Below are 18,974 nucleotides of genomic sequence, written 5' to 3'. Positions count from 1 at the left end.
GAGCTATCTGAGGCATTTTATTCAAGCTCTGTAAACAAAGGCCTACTTTTAGAATGGAAGAAATCTGAATTAGCTGAATATGTCAAAACAGAGCCTAGGGCTCCACATGTTGACTGTATGGAAAACTGCATAATATTCATAATAATAATAGTAATGTGTACTTGGTATACTTAACTGCTATGATAGAGGGAGGGCAAATAGATAATAATATTCAAATTGAAAATAATTTTTCCTTTGCTAAGTAAACAGTCAGAGGTTCTGTAGTCAATCCAGCAGCATATGTCTAGTTATAATGGGGCAATACGCACGCAAGCACACTTCTCATTTGTGCTTTTTGTACATAAAAACTTTTTTTTAATGATACAGTATATGTTGTCTAACCTAATAAAAGGCTTGTCTGCTTTTTCTGTATGATAGTGCCACTTACCTTGTACTGGACCATTTTCTAATATTTCTTTCATGATTGCCCTTTCCTGTATTTAAACAAAACATTAAAGTTAATTATCCCAGTAAACACCACACAATAAAAGGAAAAGTGCACTTTTTTAGTGGACACATTCTTTGAGATACTATTGTAAAGTTTTCTTGAAAGTTATGTTTAGTGCCGGTTCACATTTGTACGATGCGGGAACGCTGCGAATATACAGCGTGTTCCCACATCGGTGTCAATTAAAAGTTAATGACAACCCCAGATAAGATCGCATATCGCAGTGCGATCTGTAAGTTCGCACAGAATCGGATCGCACTAGTGTGAACCACCATGCGATCCGATTCTGCTGCGGACCAAAAAAAGGGTCCTGTGCATATTTTAGTGCGATTGCAGTGCGAATGCAGCCATACAAACTGTATGGCTGAATTTGCACCGCACAGACATCGCATGTAATTTTAGGAGCAGTGCGCTCCGAATTACATGCAATCTCTGTCATCGCACTAATGTGAACCGGCTCTTAAAGGAGATGTACAGCCAAAGCTCGTTTGGCTGTTCATCTCCTATGGATCACAGGAGTGCAGTTAGTTCTGCGCTCCTGTGACCCATTTTCAGCAGAGTGGGCTAATGTCAGTCCAGGCACCACGTCATCACGACCACAGAGTCGGGATCCGCCAGGTGCCTTGAGCCGCTGAGATCCTGATCCGGCCACTCCCCACCTCTCTAGAGCCCAGCGCTCCAATGAGCGAGGAGGGGCCAGAGCAGAGAGCTAAGACCTAAGGAAATGACCTAAGCGCTTCAGCGTGAAGCGCAAATAGTGAGCTATACCCGGAAATGAATGCTGTTGGACACAAAGGACCACAACAGCTAAAAAATGAAAGGTTCATACAGCTACAAAACGTAACCAGGGAGACGGAGTTACAAGAGTCACATCGTCATACTAAAACACTGGAGGGCCCTCCCCGATTGGTGTGGCACAATAGGCTCCAAAACATACAAACATTAATAAAACATAAAAATAACCACAAACAAAACAATTTGCAAAATATACAAAAATTGGGAAAAAAACAGACATTAGTAATTATAAACATATCTATCATAAAAACATATGATAATAAAATGTAAAATCACAATATACAATACTGCTATGAAACATAACCCCAAAAGGAGAAAAAAGTAAAAAATTAAATAAATAAATACAAAAATAGTACTCATCCCGATAAGCACTAACTGTTATTCAAAAAGGCGTTGACGTCCCACTCAATGTTTAGGCCAAAGGGCCTATATACCTTGAGCAGGTAAATCCATTTAGTCTCAAGCCGAGACACCTCCCTCCTGGGTATGACAACCCCTCCAGTGTGGCTGTTTGTATGTTTTGGAGCCTATTGTGCCACACCAATCGGGGAGGGCCCTCCGGTGTTTTGGTATGACGATGTGACTCTTGTAACTCGGTCTCCCTGGTTACGTTTTGTAGCTGTATGAACCTTTAATTTTTTAGCTGTTGTGGTCCTTTGTGTCCAACAGCATTCATTTCCGGGTATAGCTCACTATTTGCGCTTCAGGCTGAAGCGCTTAGGTCATTTCCGGTGCGGCTGGTTCCGCCCAGACTTTCAGCTGTATGCTATTGGCCTAATTATGTGTCACCATATATATGGGGTGTGACGCTGACGCTCGCTCACGCCCCCTTGAGAACGTCCAATCGACGAAAAGCTTCGGGGAGGAGCCGAACGTGCGTCTTTCTTCAGACCCGGAACCCGGAAGTGCCCTGCTCTGCTTTGCTGCCCATGCTGTGGCTACAGGCTCAAACTTTTTGAATTTTCGGTGAGTGTAATGCGATTTTACAATAAATACCTAACAAGACTGTATCACGCTATGGGCTGCTTTTGCCTTCTTTTCCATATTATTACCCTCTGAGAGTGGTTCCAGTGAAATTGGCAGTTCATCCATCCTATTGGTGGCTATCATATGATTGGACTCGTATTGGAGCTGACGTGCTGGATACAGGCAAAGTAGTCCTTAAACTACTTACTGTGCATTTCCCATCCCTCTCTGGTAAGAGGCTGTATGTGGTGGAGGGCTTCACAAGTGTCCGTCTATATCATGCACCAGGGTGGAAGTTCACTATCTATTATACCATCATGAACTGTGTACACATTGAGGCTGAACTGCAGCTGAGATGGGACTTTCAGTTATTGCTGTTTAGCCACCTTATGTGTTTTATTGACTGTTCTTATATATAGCGCGACTCCCATTTCTATTATATTCATTATACATCCAGCTGTATGAGTTCGCTGCTCTTAAGGGCGCGGGTTTTATTTATGTTTTATATATGCATGTTATTGGCCATAAAAAGGGTATGGGGGTCCAGGTAGTGCCCTGGGGGACATGTATCAATGTAAAAAAACAAAAAAAAAAAAATGTAAAAAAGATCATTTTTACAGGAGCAGTAATTTAATGATGCTTAAAGTGCAACAATAAAAAAAAAAAAAATTCTGATAAATATAGTGCCAGAGGGGTCCCCTTAATCTGCCTGTAAAGTGGCACATCTGCCCCCAGATCCTGCCCCCCCCCATGTAAATGAGTATGGGGTACCCCTACCCATTCACCAAAAAAAGTGTAAAAATAAATACAAACAGGAGGCAGTTTTTGACAATTCCTTTATTAAATACAAAAAAAACAATGTCTCCCAATAAAGATCCATTGTCAATCACAATGATGACGCCACTCCTGGACCCGAAAAAGAAAAAAAAATGTTCCTCCGTCAGCTAAGACAAACCGCCGAATGTCTGGCTTGCTGTTTGACATTTGTTATATAGGTAAGGGTGGAGCCACCTGGGGGCATGCATGCACTGGTCAGTTCTATATAAGTTCTATATAAGTTCCAGCGGTGGCATCGGCGTCATGATTGACTATGGATTTACATTAGGGACACTGTTTTTTTTTTTTTTTTTAAAGAAGGAATTGTCAAAATATTAGCCTTGCTTATGATAAAGAGTATGTAAACTGTAAATGTTTTTTTTTTCTACGCTTTTTTGGTGAATAGGTAGGGGTGCTATGTACCCTATACTCATTCACATGGGGAAAGCGGCAGGGATCTGGGGGCTCCTTGGTAAAGGGGGCTTCCAGATTCCAATAAGTCCCCTGCCCGCAGACCCCCAACAACTGTCAGCCAGGGTTGTTGGGTTGAGGTCAAGGGGACAAGGTGCTTTGGGGTGGGAGGTTTTCCTTGGCCCACTCCTTAACACCCAGCTATTCACTTTGCCCTGATTGAGCAAAGCTTTGGCCGGTCAAGGCTTAGAATGCACTGAGCAGTGCATTGCAGGGCATTTGGCAAATTTGCCAAAGCCCTGCAAATTCGGTTATTCACAGAATGGGTGAACAGGTGATGTTCAGGCCAAACTTTTGTTCGGCTCGAACCGTTCTGCCAACTCTACTCACAGGTAGAATTGGTTGAGTGGCTGTACAGCCACCCACGTACAATTTAAACCTAAACTAGCACACAGTAGCATAAAAAAAACAAGCCTGCCGCCACTATTACCTCCATGGGCTTGTTTTATCTTTTCATTGTCCCACCATAACACAGTTGAAGAGAAATTCATTGTTACAGTTTACATACTCTTTATCATAAGCAAGGCTAGTATTTGTTGCATTAACTATCAAACCATTAATAACAATCCCTAAAATTACCTGTGACCTATATAATTCAATATGCTGTTCATATTTGTCTTCCTCTGTATCAACCCTGTGAGCATGAACTGGTTAAAAATGACACACTTACATTTGATGGTATCCTGTAAGGTGGGCTGCACCGATAGAGGTAATTAGAATCAACTAAACTGTTTGGGCATGGCTTTGTTGCGTAGCTTTTGCCATATTTGTCTGTAGCACTTGAAAGGTTACACAGGGCATGTATATTATTACTGTCTTCTTCTATATAAGGATAGCATTCATGTGACACCAACCTGGAAAAAAGTAAAACATCTGCACTGATATTGTATACGTTTACATAACTAGTTATAAGATCATTAACAGCAAGGTATTTATCCCAAGCTAATTATCACAATTTCAAGTTGTAAAGGTAAAAATTAATGACTGACCATTATATCTGAACATCTTGCTTGGAAATTGGTATATTCATAATAATTATGTAATGCTAAAGTGGACATTTTTAAATATATACTTAACAATAATCATTAGAAACACGTCAAATCTATTAGATAATTTTTTTCAGTCAGATATTTCTAGTAGGTTGTAGGTTTTTGCCATTGATTAAAAATTACTTACACCAAAACAAATATTGTACACATATAGCTAAAACAGCTGATATAAAACATCTGTTTAAAAACATACAGTAAGAACTTTGATTAACCCCTTTACGGCAAGGGTAAACGTATACACAGTTGTCACTGGCAATTATGGGGTTAATACAGGCGGTAAGGAGGCATCAGATTGCCAACACAGCTCTTTAGACATATATATCTAAACTTAGCCTAAGGGGGGCAGAGCTTGCCGCTGAGGAAGATGGCCTCAGCTTAGTGGAGTTCCGAAGACACAGACACATAGGAGGCATGAGATTGCCAACACAGCTCTTTAGACATATATATATAAACTTAGCCTAAGGGGGGCAGAGCTTGCCGCTGAGGAAGATGGCTTCAGCTTAGTGAAGCTCCGAGGACACGGACACATAGGGAGCTATCCACAGCAACAAGAGGCACTGCTGATGATCACCCACAGCCCCGCATGATAGGCCCACCCCCCCAGGCTCATGATGAGCAAACAGAAATTATCTGTCAGGCCACGGAAGCTCACAGAGTTCTTCCACACGGCGGGCGGCTCACCTCTTCAAGATGGCGCCGGCATCTTCTTAGGCTCCATGTGTGGCAGCACGGGGGGGAGGGGGAGCAGTGGAAAGTCCAGTAAATTAAAGGGACTCCTGCAAAATCTTCTTTCTCCCCTCACAGTCCCTCTCCCTGCTAAAGTCCCCAAAAGACCAAAATGAAGCACTCTCCTAACATGCAAGATACAGGTGAGCAATATTTTAATGATACTGCAATTAACAAAGATGGCACTAGGGAGCTGATAAAAGCACTGAAGGAATGCCCTACACAAAGTCAGCCTACAAACGACACAACTATGAAAGATATGCTGCTTTCACTTAAAGGCTCCCTGCATAGAGAAATTATATCCTTTATGGCCAGAATTAAAGCAGATGTATCTGGTTTGGGGGACCATGTGAATCATGTGGAACACAAAATGGGAGAATTTGTGGGTGCACATAACGAGCTCATGGATGCTCATAATGAGCGGGAGGAAGATATGGATGTGATTAAAGCTAAACTACCAGATCTTGAAGATCGTTCACGTAGAAGTAATGTGAAGTTTTGGGGAGAGTCTGAAACAGTTCTCTCGTCAGATCTTCGCCGCTATATACAACAAATGATATCTACTCTTCTTCCTGACACCCCAGATTGAGAAGTGATTGTTGATCAAGCCCATGGGCTACATAAGCCTAAGCATTTACTCGACAATGTGCCTTGAGACGTCATTGCAAGGTTCCACTTCTACCATGTAAAAGACAATCTTCTGCAACTCGCAAGACGCACCTCTCCCTTGCCAGACCCCTACGCCCATCTTCAGCTATTCTCAGATCTGTCAGATCTGTCGCAGCATACCATCATGGCAGGGAAATATTGCACACCATTGTGAAACTTCTGCGCAACCATCAAATCACGTGCAAATGGGGCTTCCCGGCGAAACTGATAATTATGAAGGATAAAAAGTCCTTTATCATCTCATCAGTGGAAGACGGCATTTAGCTAAGGAGGAATGGGGCTTGCTGCCTCCATCTGAAGGCCCATTGTCAAGTGGCAATCCACTCCGGGATGAATAATTTTCCCCACCGTTATTTATATAGTTACATAGTTACATAGTAGGTGAGGTTGAATAAAGGCAATAGTCCATCTAGTTCAACCTGTGTAGGTGTGTGCCTCCCTTACCTAGTCAAGCACTATCCCTGGATAGCCAGAAGCCTTCCAGAAGCCTTCCTGTGGATGTCCTAGTCCCTTAAATTATTGACCCCCCTACTGTTGAATTCGGCTTCAGCCGCCTGTTGAGCAGTTGCTCAATTTTTCTTAGGATTATGTTTTTTGTTTCTCTGTCTTTTTGTGTTTGTCTCCCTTTTCTTCTCACTACTTCAGAAACACATCAGAACCTGCAAGAGGTCACCAAGAAAATTCAGTGGCTGACCAACACGACCACTATCTTCTCTGGCCTTAATCGCTTGACAGGTGAATGTATACTACTCCATTACTGTCTATCTGAGAGCAACGTCCCATGTAAGTGTATTCTCCTAGAACATACTGGCTACTGTTATCTTTCTCGTATTCTTTGCAATGACTCTTAAGTTATATCACTGAATGCCCATGGATTGAACAGTCCCTATAAGCGTAGGGTCCTCTGGATGGATGCTAAGAAAGGTGCTGGTGCTCCCTTCCACCTGTGCTATCAAGCTGCAAACCTTAAGATCCGACTCCTGTGTTACCAGTGAGTCATAAAGAGCTGTTCCCCTCTAGGGATATCAATCAGAATACTGCTCACTCCTCTCCTCCTTCTTCTTCCTCCAAGATACACACCTCCAAAACTGTTCCACGGCATATATAGGGACACAAAGTAACACACCTTTTAGTGGTCTGTCTTTCTAATTTATTCAGCATTAAAATCCAAGATGGTACACTTACAAAACAGACCCTTAAGCAGTGCGGGCTTGACGAGCTTCACAAGGTATTACTTCCTCAGATCTACCTCCACTAGAATGGCCAAAATGTGACGTCCCTGCATAAGCTCCGTCCCCTGCTTAGGAGCGCAGGTCAAGCCCATACTGCTTGAGTGCCTGTTTTGTAAGTGTACCATCTTGGATTTTAATGCTGAATAAATTAGAAAGACAGAGAGCACTAAAGGGTGTGTTATTTTGTGTCCCTACATATATCATGGAGCGGTTTTGTAGATGTGTATCATGGAGGAAGAAGGAGGAAAGGAGAGAGCAGTATTCTGATTGATCTCCCTAGAGGGGAACAGCTCTGTTTGACTCACTGGTAACACAGGAGTCGGATGTTAAGGTGAGCAGCTTGATAGTACAGCTGGAAGTGAGCACCAGTACCTTTCTTATATGGATTTTCTGCACCAGCACTTTATTATTTTTTTCTGGCACTGCACGGTGGAACCTCACTGAAGAAATGTGTTATACGACACACTTTTATATGGACTTCTTACATTAGTATATATATATATATATATATATATATTTCGAGCACCATTTAATATACTCAATATCTTTGTATATTTTTTCACTGCACAGTGTTATTGTACCGATTGAATGTATCATTTGGCACTTATTGTGCACAGATTGCGTTGAAGTAATTTAAATTGAGTTTTTGGCGCTGCATTTTATTTATATCTTACCCCATATAAATGATCAAAAATATATCCAGATCACTCACCCCTCTGGTGGCGACACTGTGGGGATACCGGTAATCTTCTCCATGTGTTGTGGACTTGTCCTAATTTACTTAGCTTTTGGAATGATATATTTACCCTGGTATCACAATTTACAGGTTTTTACCTGCACATGGACGCACATGGTTGGTGTTTGAAAAATGACACCCCAAGCTGTTTGCTGAGAGGCATGGTTATCCCTGGTGTACTCCTGGGGTTTACGAGGTTTACTGAATCCATGGTCCTGCCCGGATATTCCGTGGACGATTGGAGGAGAATTGGGTGCATCGTTTGTTCCTGGTGATTGACATCGCGCGCTTGTTTGACCTTCCCTAACAGGGGGTCCAACTTTTCGGTAAGGGTACATCCTTTATTGCCTTGTGTCACTATTGCCAGAAGCTTACTTTACAAGATTGATGTTGGATTTACGACTATATTTTCTGCATCTGAACCAATTCTTCTATGTGGACTTTATGGACTCTATTTACCTCTGCAAGTTTCTAGTTAGTTTATTTATCTAGTGGCGCTGTACCTCCCTTTACATTTATTTATGGTTTGATATACTATTGTACGAGCAGCCTTTTTTAGTGTACTCTTTTGTGTGCAGCTTTCTTCCAACTACAGGTATTCTGACTAAACCCTTCCCTGGCCTAGCATTGCTTAACCTTTGCATTTTGAAATTCCCACCACAATACTGCACTGTTGTCTCATATTTATTAATTGCACCCCGCTTAGTGATTACAAAATGATGGAAAAACAATTTTGCTCCAGACTTGTCAGAAATTAGACATAGGGTAAATCTGCACTGCCTATATGAAAGAGCGGTAGCCTGCAATAATAATTCCTTATGCTCTTTCAACAATAAGTGGTCAATATGGATCCATAAATTTCAAAAAGAAGAGGACTTTTAAGATTCATGTACCCCCACACTTGTTGAAATACACGTACTGGGGTATAACTCTCTAAACCCAAAATCCCCCTTTTTTTTTTGTATACGGGATCTTATTCATGCTGCTCTCACCTTCCCTCCTTTCCCACCCCCTTCCTGTTTACTCTCCTCATTATCTATTCCATTTGTTGATTTATTTGCTTGTTTTTGTTCTATCGGTGATATACTTGCAAGTATATTGAAGAATGATGACAAATAAAGTGGTCCTAGGCATAACAAAATACATTTCTCAAATAATATCTATGGTAGAAATTTACGTTGACTGGTTAGTCTGCTTATCTTGTATAATGTCCATTTCATCTTGAAGTTTGTAACCAATGCTGTCCCTGTGTTTACCTTGTATTACTTTTCATAATAAAAAACTATTGAAACAAACTTAGCCGAAGGATTATGCTTAGAGTCAAAAGTCAGAGTCAGTGTACATTTTAAGCAAAAAAAAAAAAGGCACAATATTGTTTCTGGACCCCACGTGTACAACCAACATGTAACATACACATATGTGGTATTGCTATGATATATATAACAGCTTCAACTCTTCTGGGAAGGCTGTCCACAAGGTTTAGGTGTGTGTCAGTTAAACTAAACAGTGTCACTCAAATTGCGGTTCAAGTATATATACAATATATGATAAAAACAAAAAGGATAAAAATGATTCCTTAGTACATTATATATAAAATAAGGGTATTCAAAATATGCAAGATCTTGATGGCAGAAAGATCCTGTGCATTTGCTGTAGACATGTAACATTTGTATATCATACAATAACTTATATATTTTAAAAGGATCCTACTGGCCACCTCCAATGCTCCTGACCAACATATTAATAACAACAATGTGTAATTGCACATTGACAGACTAAATGAGTCATTGGTTCACTGGCGGCACATACGCAGCTTGTTCTGCATATGCACTGCAAGTGCATCATTCAGACTGGCAGTGTGTAATCTCATTGTTATTATTGACATGTAATGGATATAAAAAAGACTGCGCTACCCTGATAATATTCTGTGACAGTATAAAATGAAAGTGCAAGTGCAATCTTGTAAACAATACTCATATAATACCTTATTGCTGAATGTTCAAAATTATAAAGCAATAAATAATCAATACATAATTACTGTGGGATATCGTGATGACTCTAAAAGTGCACGTGCTTGAGTAATAAATAAACTATATGAAATTGCTTTCCATATATAAATGTACTACACAAAAATTAAAATATAATATATATGTGAAAGTCCAGAAAAAATAAGTCCATAAAGTGAATACAAAATAGTATGTGCAAAAACGTGCTCAAAGACTCTCGGTGTGGGGATAAAGTGCTGCGTGCCGGTGATCCTTGGGTTCTCACACTCTGTGCCCAGGGGTAAGGTAGCACACTTACCAGAAGTTGTGGATTCCAATGGCGTATGCCAAAAGGAATCAAAACCGCTTTGTCTGCTGCTCCTGTGCATGGATAGGTGGGTGGACGATCTCCTTATGGATATGGATGAGCATTCATCATGGAAGAAAGAAGGTAGAAGCTCCTCATAGTGTAAAAGGTTTTCCTTTTATTAAACTTCAACTTCATAAAATCACATCAATCTTCATATACAACATCCAAAGAACAAATCCATAAAAAAACCCCAATCGGTACTGCAGACTTTAAAAACACTCCAAATGTGGTAAAATCACTCCAAATATAAAACGTAGGTGACACAGCAAAAAACAAACAAAGTCGACCCAAAAAATGACTGCAGGGTCAATGTGATAATTAAAGCCGCTCTTAGAGTCTCCTCCGAAGACGTCATACTCTGACGAAACGCGTCAAGTTGGCACGCACGTTGCCTCGCTCTGAGTCAGTAGCTGGACCGCACGCCGAGATTCCGACTTCCGGGTTCGGCGCGAGTCAGCGGGCACAGCTAGCGTCCTATGTGTTACTCTAGCCGCGAGGAACCATAGGAGCTCTAAGAGCGGCTTTAATTATCACATTGACCCTGCAGTCATTTTTTGGGTCGACTTTGTTTGTTTTTTGCTGTGTCACCTACGTTTTATATTTGGAGTGATTTTACCACATTTGGAGTGTTTTTAAAGTCTGCAGTACCAATCGGGGTTTTTTTATGGATTTGTTCTTTGGATGTTGTATATGAAGATTGATGTGATTTTATGAAGTTGAAGTTTAATAAAAGGAAAACCTTTTACACTATGAGGAGCTTCTACCTTCTTTCTTCCATGATGAATGCTCATCCATATCCATAAGGAGATCGTCCACCCACCTATCCATACACAGGAGCAGCAGACAAAGCGGTTTTGATTCCTTTTGGGGTACGCCATTGGAATCCACAACTTCTGGTAAGTGTGCTACCTTACCCCTGGGCACAGAGTGTGAGAACCCAAGGATCACCGGCACGCAGCACTTTATCCCCACACCGAGAGTCTTTGAGCACGTTTTTGCACATACTATTTTGTATTCACTTTATGGACTTATTTTTTCTGGACTTTCACATATATATTATATTTTAATTTTTGTGTAGTACATTTATATATGGAAAGCAATTTCATATAGTTTATTTATTACTCAAGCACGTGCACTTTTAGAGTCATCACGATATCCCACAGTAATTATTTATTGATTATTTATTGCTTTATAATTTTGAACATTCAGCAATAAGGTATTATATGAGTATTGTTTACAAGATTGCACTTGCACTTTCATTTTATACTGTCACAGAATATTATCAGGGTAGCGCAGTCTTTTTTATATCCATTACTTACCCATGAGATCACTACTATAGTAGTGTTCTTGAATTACTTGCTGCTTCCCAATATACTTTATCAAATAATTCCTAGGCGCGAGTATATCACCGTTCTTCATTATTATTGACATGTTTGCCAGGAGCCGTATATGCTGCCTGCTGGATGGCACTGGATGCAGCCCCCTTCTTTTTATGCTGCTATATACAGCAAACCTTTCCATTGCTATACGCAGCTGTGCAAATGGGCCTATAGACTGAGATACAGTTGCATATAGATAGCTACAAAACTGTACACTGTCTGTCTGATGAGTGTATTACATACAAATGTGAGTGAGCCCTAAAAGGGCAATAAACATTTTTATGACCAAATAAAAATACATTATGACTAATTTAAAATACTTCATTTACTTTAAATTAGTATTTGTTCCAAATACGTTCTATTATAAAATATATTTACCCACGTTTTCTCAGGAACCACCAAGCACCATCTATGTGTCCTCCCCTGCACCCATTTTGATTGTGAACATTACAAGAGATTAAATGTTGAGGAGAGAGGTTTGATGTGTAGTGGCCCTCAGAGTGTATTGCTATTCGATCTGCTGCAACACCTGCAATAAGAAGAGCACATATTCATATTAAAATTAGTCATCATTTATTCTTACAGAAATTCCACAGAGCATTTTTTTGCATCTTTACTTTCATCACGCTAATGTTTTTTCACAAACACGATTAATATTTTTGTGAAAAAAAAAAACACAAATGGGAGGATTAACTAAGACTTGATCAATCAGAATGTGGTAGCCAATCAGCTTCTAATGTCAGCTTGTTCAATTAAGCTTTGATAACAAAACCTGGAAGATGGTTGATTTATATACAGAGCTGCACCAGATTTTGCATGCTCCAGTTTTAGTAAATCCCCCTCATAGAGACTGTTATGAGTTCCAAACCTATTTGTTTATCATTGTGCATAATGGTGTAGAAAGGCAGAGTCCATAAACACCAGTTTGGTGTTTGGAGAGTGAATTGGCATTTTTTAAGGCTTCCCTTTAAAACCTAAATACTGTAGTTAGTATTGACCTCCAGATATTGGCATTATACATGCAATACTGTAAGGTTTTCATGCCAGTAGGGTTTATATTATTTTTTAGGGATTGAGCTATTATTAAAGTGGAGTTCCACCCTCTTCAAACTTTTCACCCCCCGCGCTTGTGACCCCCTTTTAAATGTCTACTTGAACCTTTTTTTTTTCCTTCAAACTAAGTACCTTATTTTTAAGCTAAATGTTCCACTTCCGCAGTAGCTCACCGTGGTGAGATAAGTCATGTTGACCCACCTATTGGCTCCTGAGATATGAGTGTCATCAATTCCGGGAGTCAATGGTCATCCTCCACTTGTAGCTTTGTACGATATGCACATGTGCAAGATCGGGAGGTGCATGCTGCGTTGCCAGCAGAGCCGTATCCCAGAAAGAGCAATGAGTGGGCTTTAGATGCCCACACTGAATATGGGGGCACACTTGCTGGGGAGAGCATAGTAAGTTTCTTAAAAAGAAAATGAATGATACAACCTACATTGATTACTAATACCGTTATGTATAGGATTAATTGCGACCATCACGGAGAGGTTTTTAAAAATAAATAAATAAATAAAAATGGTGTAGGTTGGTGGTCTTCCCACCACCCTGTGAAAGAGCTGATCCAAATACTAAGCACCAATTCTATCATGAGAGGAGGAGAAATGCCCATCCTCCTACATATCCAATATCTGTACAGATGGGCTTATAGCTAGGGGATTCATTGTAAAGTAAATGTAAATCCTTTTTGATTTGAGAGCATGCCAGCAGAGCTACAGGAAAGAGTCAAGATTATCTTATTGATCAAGAATCAATAAGATAAAAATAAGAGTGTATGTTACCTACTGTGTTGAAAATATAGAAACATTTATTTTGCAATGCAGACATGTCAAAGTGGAGCTCCATCCAAAAGGGGAAGTTCTGTTTTAACGCCTTCTCCCTGACTCCTGTTTGTGAAATGGAGCTTTTGGGGAGGAGGGGGGGGGTAGTTACCCACTCCCACTTGTGTTTCAGTCCTCCTAGGCGATCGGAATCGGAAATTCTCCTTCCCCCAGAAGACTTCGGGACCATTCACAGAGTGCAACGACACTCACGCATGCGCAGTGGGCACCCAGCTGTGAAGCCAAAAGCTGTCACAGTCGGGTGCCCATAGTAAAGATGCGGACGCCACTGTGGGAGGACACACAGGGAAAGCAGCTGGGGTGAGTGCCCCGCTGGATCATTGGACAGGTAAGTGGCTGTTCAATGAAAGACAGCAGTACACTTTTTGTAGCTGATGACTTTTAATAAACACAAAAATGATTGGAACTCCGCTTTAACTTGTTATGCTGTGGGAGTTTTTTACTATTTCATATAAAATGTTTTCTGCCACTAGAGGTCACTAGAAGATGCCAGCAATGTAATTCAATGGACTTCAGACTTTCCCAAAATGACGGCTGCAATTGACCTCTCTAAAAAGGGAAAGAGGAAGACACATGTACCCACCTGGAGAGCATGAGACATGAGCAGACTATTGTGGAACATAGTCTGAGAAGAAGAGGATCAGTGAAAGAATATGATAGAAGAGAGTAGCCAAGAGAGACATCCTGCTTGACCAATTAGCAAAATTCCTGTTTGTTCAGTGTTTAGAGGAAAGCACAGAGAAGTAGGAAAGTATTCCACCTGTTTCTTCTATCTGCCTAAGAAGAAGGGGTCCAAACTGCTGCAATGTAAGTGGCACTGGTAATGGGCTCTGTAAAGAGATGAATCATGCTACAGTGACAGCCTCTGCTACAACACAGAACTGCCATATGTTTAGGTATTTTTTAATCTAGCTAGCGGTATGGACTGCTAGTGGTATGGACTGTATTGCATACTCAGGGAAAGAATGTTCAGCTACATATAAAGGTAAATACAAACAATTGCTTTACAGTATTGTCTGCTAAATAAACTGCCTAGGAAGAGACTTTATCCAAAGGGAATTACAGTATCTCAAAGAGACCACTCCCCTGTTATTCTTTTCATTATATAGTATCTCTAAACTCTACGATTTTTAAACAAACATTCCTATGAATATACATATGAACAGTTGTATGATTTTTTTTTTTTTTTTCCAATCAATGATTGGATAAATGTTGATTGAAAGTACGTCAAAATTCTGTTTGCTTGCAACATTTGATTTTGGAATGAATGTAATTTTCCAAACAGAAAGCACATACACAGTTAGAAACCCATTTGTATGAGATAATTTTTCCACCTTGCATCTTCAAATTTTCTTGTCACTGTTATCAAAAATGAATGCCAGCTTGACCCCATTAGCAATTAGAAAATAAAACAAACATTACTGTTTCAATAGATTTTTATTGGAGTTTTTCGTTACAACAGCATAGGTAACAAAGAAGAAGGATACAAAAAAGAAAGGAGTTAACCGAATAAAGAGATACGTCAAGTGGCAGCATCGACATCAGTGCAACTGCACAATTAGAAATTGACAACATATTCACTGAGAGGAAAGAACATATTGCGGAACTGGACTCAGAAACCACTCTAGCGGTCTCCCCGATCCCTCAACTATGGTCAGGGAGGTAACCACCCGAGAGGCCCGAGCACAATCTAAATATACCATATTAGCTGACTCCAAGCTGTCGGGGGCAGTAAATAAGGGGGGTAAGGGGGGGAGGATACGTGTCACAGTCCTGTCTTAGAGCGCATTATGACGTACCAGAGGGGAAGTTAGAAGTCCAGGGTTCCCATCGCAGGGAGGCTTCCTGATATTTATTGGTTGATGATGCAAACATTAGCTCGTAAGTTGCGTGGGTGTGAACAGTTTGGTCTCACCAATATCAGGTGGATGTAGTTGTTTCCAATGTCTAAGGATGACCAAACGTGATGCCAGCAAGATGTGAACAAACACAGTTCTAAATTGTCTGGGGATCTGTCCTATACCCAAAGAGAACAAACATTTCTTAAATGCAATTTTTTAAAAAAAAGTTCTAATAATATATAGCCAGCTTTACTATATTGCCTTTAACTTCCCGGGCCTTATTCAAATGATGACTATAGCTCAGTCGGCTAGTTCTGGGACAGTGTAGAGGGACATCCTCCCACACCCGACGCATCACGGATAGGGGTAAAGGACCAATAACAACGTCCCTTTACCACATGATCGCTCCGTCCAATGATCACTTGTCAAGAAACTGGCGCATGTCTGATTCAGCTCTCTCCTCTCCTTGCACGCTGTAAACACCGATCAGTACAGCGTGCGAGGAGAGGAGGGAGGCTGCAGCAGTACTCACCAGTGCTTCACCCATGCCTCATTCGTGCCCATTTGTGCCTCACCCGTGCCTCATTCATGCCCATCTGTGCCTCATCCATGCCCATCTGTGCCTTATCTATACCTCATTAGGCTGCATTCATGCCCAGCTGTGCCTCGTTCATGCCTATCTGTACCTCATGTGTGCCTCATTCATGCCCATCTGTGCCTCATCTATGCATTATCCATGCCCATTCATGCTGCATTCATGCCCATCTGCACCTCATCCGTGCTGCATTCATGCCCATCTGTGCCTCATCCATGCTTCATTAATGCCCCTCTGTGCCTTATTCATGCTGCATTTATGCCCATCTGTGCCTCATCAATGCCCATCTGTGCCTCATGCATGCCCATATGTGCCTCATCCATGCCTCTTTCATGCCCATTTGTGTCTCAGTCGTACCACATTCATGCCCATCTGTGCCTCATCCATGTCATGCATGCCCATCTGTGCTTCATGCATGTCCATTTGCACCTCATCCATGCCTCATTCATGCCACATTCATGCCCAATTGTGCCTCGTTCATGTCCATATGTGCCTCGTTGGTGCCTCATGCATGCCTATCTGTGCCTCATCAGTGCCTCATTCATGCCCATCTGTGCCTCATCTGTGCCTCATTCATGCCCATCTATGCCTCATTTATACCAAGCCCATATGTGCCTTACCTGTGCTACATTCACGCCTCATCGGTGCCTCATTCATGCCCATTTGTGCCTCATTAATGTCCATATGTGCCTCATCTGTGCCTCATTCATGCCCATCTATGCCTCATTTATACCAAGTTGTGCCTCATCCATGCCTCATCCATGCCACATCCGTGACATATCAGTGCTCATCCATGCCACATTAGTGCCGATTCATGTCTCATCAGTGCTCATCCATGCCACATTCATGCCACATCAGTGCTCATCTGTGCCACATCAATGCTCATTCATGCCACATCAGTGCTTATCCATGCAATATCAGTGCTCATCTGTGCCTCCTCCATGCCAATTCAGTGCTCATCCATGCCACGTCATTGCCACTACAGTGCTTATCAGTGCCCTACAGTGCCTCCAAAAAGTGTAATAGGTAGTCAGGAAATTTAATTTGTAATTTTATGTTCCTAGAACACCTTATGGTGCTCCCTGCATGTTGGACCTCTGTATAAGGTCAGACTGTGTAAATTTCTCACATATGTGGTATCACCACACTCAGGCGGAGCAGCAGAAAGAATTTTGTGGTGCCATTTTTACTTTGTACATGCTATGTATTAGAAATATCTGAAAAAAAAATGCGTTTTTATTTTCTTTCCATGTTTTCTAAAAACTTTTGGAAAAAAAAATGACATGTTCAAAAGATTCATTATGCCTCATAGATTATGTGTTGGGGTGTTTGCTTTACAAAATGGGATTGTTTTGGGGCGTTTACTTTGTCCTGGTGCTCCAGGGCCTTCAAAAGTGTGATTGGTTGTCAGGAAAATATGTGTAATTTATGCTCCTAGAACACCTGGAGGTGCTACTTGCATATTGAGCCTCTGTATGTGGCCAGGCTGTGCAAAAGTCCCACACATGTGGTATCGCCATACTCAGGAGGAGTAGCAGAATGTGTTTTGGGGTGTAGTTGAAAGTATTCCTATACGATGTGTGAGCAATAACTAACTAATATGATAATATAATTTTGTGAAAAAAAAAAACTAAAATCTTCATTTTGCAAATTGTGAGAAAAAATGACAACTTCAAAAAACTCACAATGCTTCTTACTAAATACCTTGGAATGTCTATTTTCCAAAAAGGGGTCATTTGGGGGCAGGGGATTTGTACATACTTTGCTTGTTTGTTTCTCAAGAATTGAGATAGGCCATCAGTACATCAGATGTGATCAATTTTCAATGATTGGCACCATAGCTTGTAGACTCTATAACCTTCACAAAGACCAAATCATTTATACTTATTTGGGTTATTTTATGAAAGATATGTAGCAGTATAACTTTTGGCCAAAATGTATGAAGAAAAATTACTAATTTGCTAAATTTTATAACCAAAACAAAGAAAAATGCATTTTTTTTACAACATTTTCAGCCTTTTTTTCATTTATAGCTCAAAAAATAAAAAAACCCAGGGGTGAATTAAAAACCACCTAAAGAAAGCTCTATTTATGTGAAAAAAAATGTCATATGGGTACAGTTTTGCATGACTGAGTAATTGTCATTCAAAATGTGAGAGCACTGAAAGCTGAAAATTGGCCTGGTTAGGAAGGTGCCCAGTAGGCAAGTGGTTAAAGAGAATCTATCACTGCAAAGTTGTTCTTGGCTCCAATCAGCTTTTGTGAGCTCACCTATAAACAAGTTTGGGACAGTTAGCTTAGCTAGGTAAAGGATAGTGAGCTGTTAAATGTATTTGTTGATGTTTGAATGGCAAATGATAATTGCACTTGTAATTATTGAACCCCTTGCTCTGTTTTCCTTTATCCTTTTTCTATTTTCAACATGCAGGTGCCTCTGAATATAGTTGCCTATTTTTTACATTTGTCTAACTCACTGTGTCACAGGAATTCAAGGATGTCACCAGATGATTCAGGAGCTGTACCTGCATACCTATGAAAGTCAACACTAAGGCCTCAATCACACAGGACATTGATTAAAAAATGAGCTGCAAAGCCAGTACGGGCTCTTTCACACGGTCCGCCTCCGTAGGCGGATCCGTGCTGCTCAGCAGGGATCGATCTGCCAATCCCCGCTAAGCCGGCGGATGACAGCTCCATCTCCGCTTGCAGTGCGGAGAGGGAGGTGTCACAGCCCCCACTGCTCTCTATGGGGGATCGGATGAGAGCGGACCGCCTGTCCGCTCTCATCCAATCCGATCCGATACCTGAACGGATGGAAAAATAGGGTTTCCATCCGTCCAGATTTCACGGACAGGATTGGATACGGGTGTCAGCGGAGGTGTCTCCGCTGACATCCGCTGCCCCATAGAGCTGCATGGAGGATCCGATCAGATCCGCCTAAAAAACTGACAGGCAGATCTGA

The 18,974-nt window shown here is 41.1% G+C and overlaps 1 protein-coding gene across 1 annotated transcript in view; it reads right to left on the bottom strand.

The window, feature by feature from the left end:
- The window catches only part of TINAG (tubulointerstitial nephritis antigen), a gene marked incomplete at its 3' end in the record, with an annotated part of 264,210 nt that overhangs the window by 63,017 nt on the left and 182,219 nt on the right, over positions 1–18,974 (bottom strand). Inside the window, exons 6-8 of the mRNA XM_082250233.1 lie at positions 12,060–12,210; positions 4,206–4,389; positions 428–473 (exon numbers count right to left, since the gene is read on the bottom strand). Of these exons, the coding sequence (XP_082106359.1) occupies positions 428–473; positions 4,206–4,389; positions 12,060–12,210 (381 nt within the window). The remainder of the gene's footprint in view (positions 1–427; positions 474–4,205; positions 4,390–12,059; positions 12,211–18,974) is intronic.

Source organism: Pelophylax lessonae (assembly GCF_965119305.1).
Source record: "Pelophylax lessonae genome assembly, chromosome: 3".
In the NCBI taxonomy this organism is placed as follows: Eukaryota; Metazoa; Chordata; class Amphibia; order Anura; family Ranidae; genus Pelophylax; species Pelophylax lessonae.
This window is presented reverse-complemented; position numbering and strand designations above follow the sequence as displayed.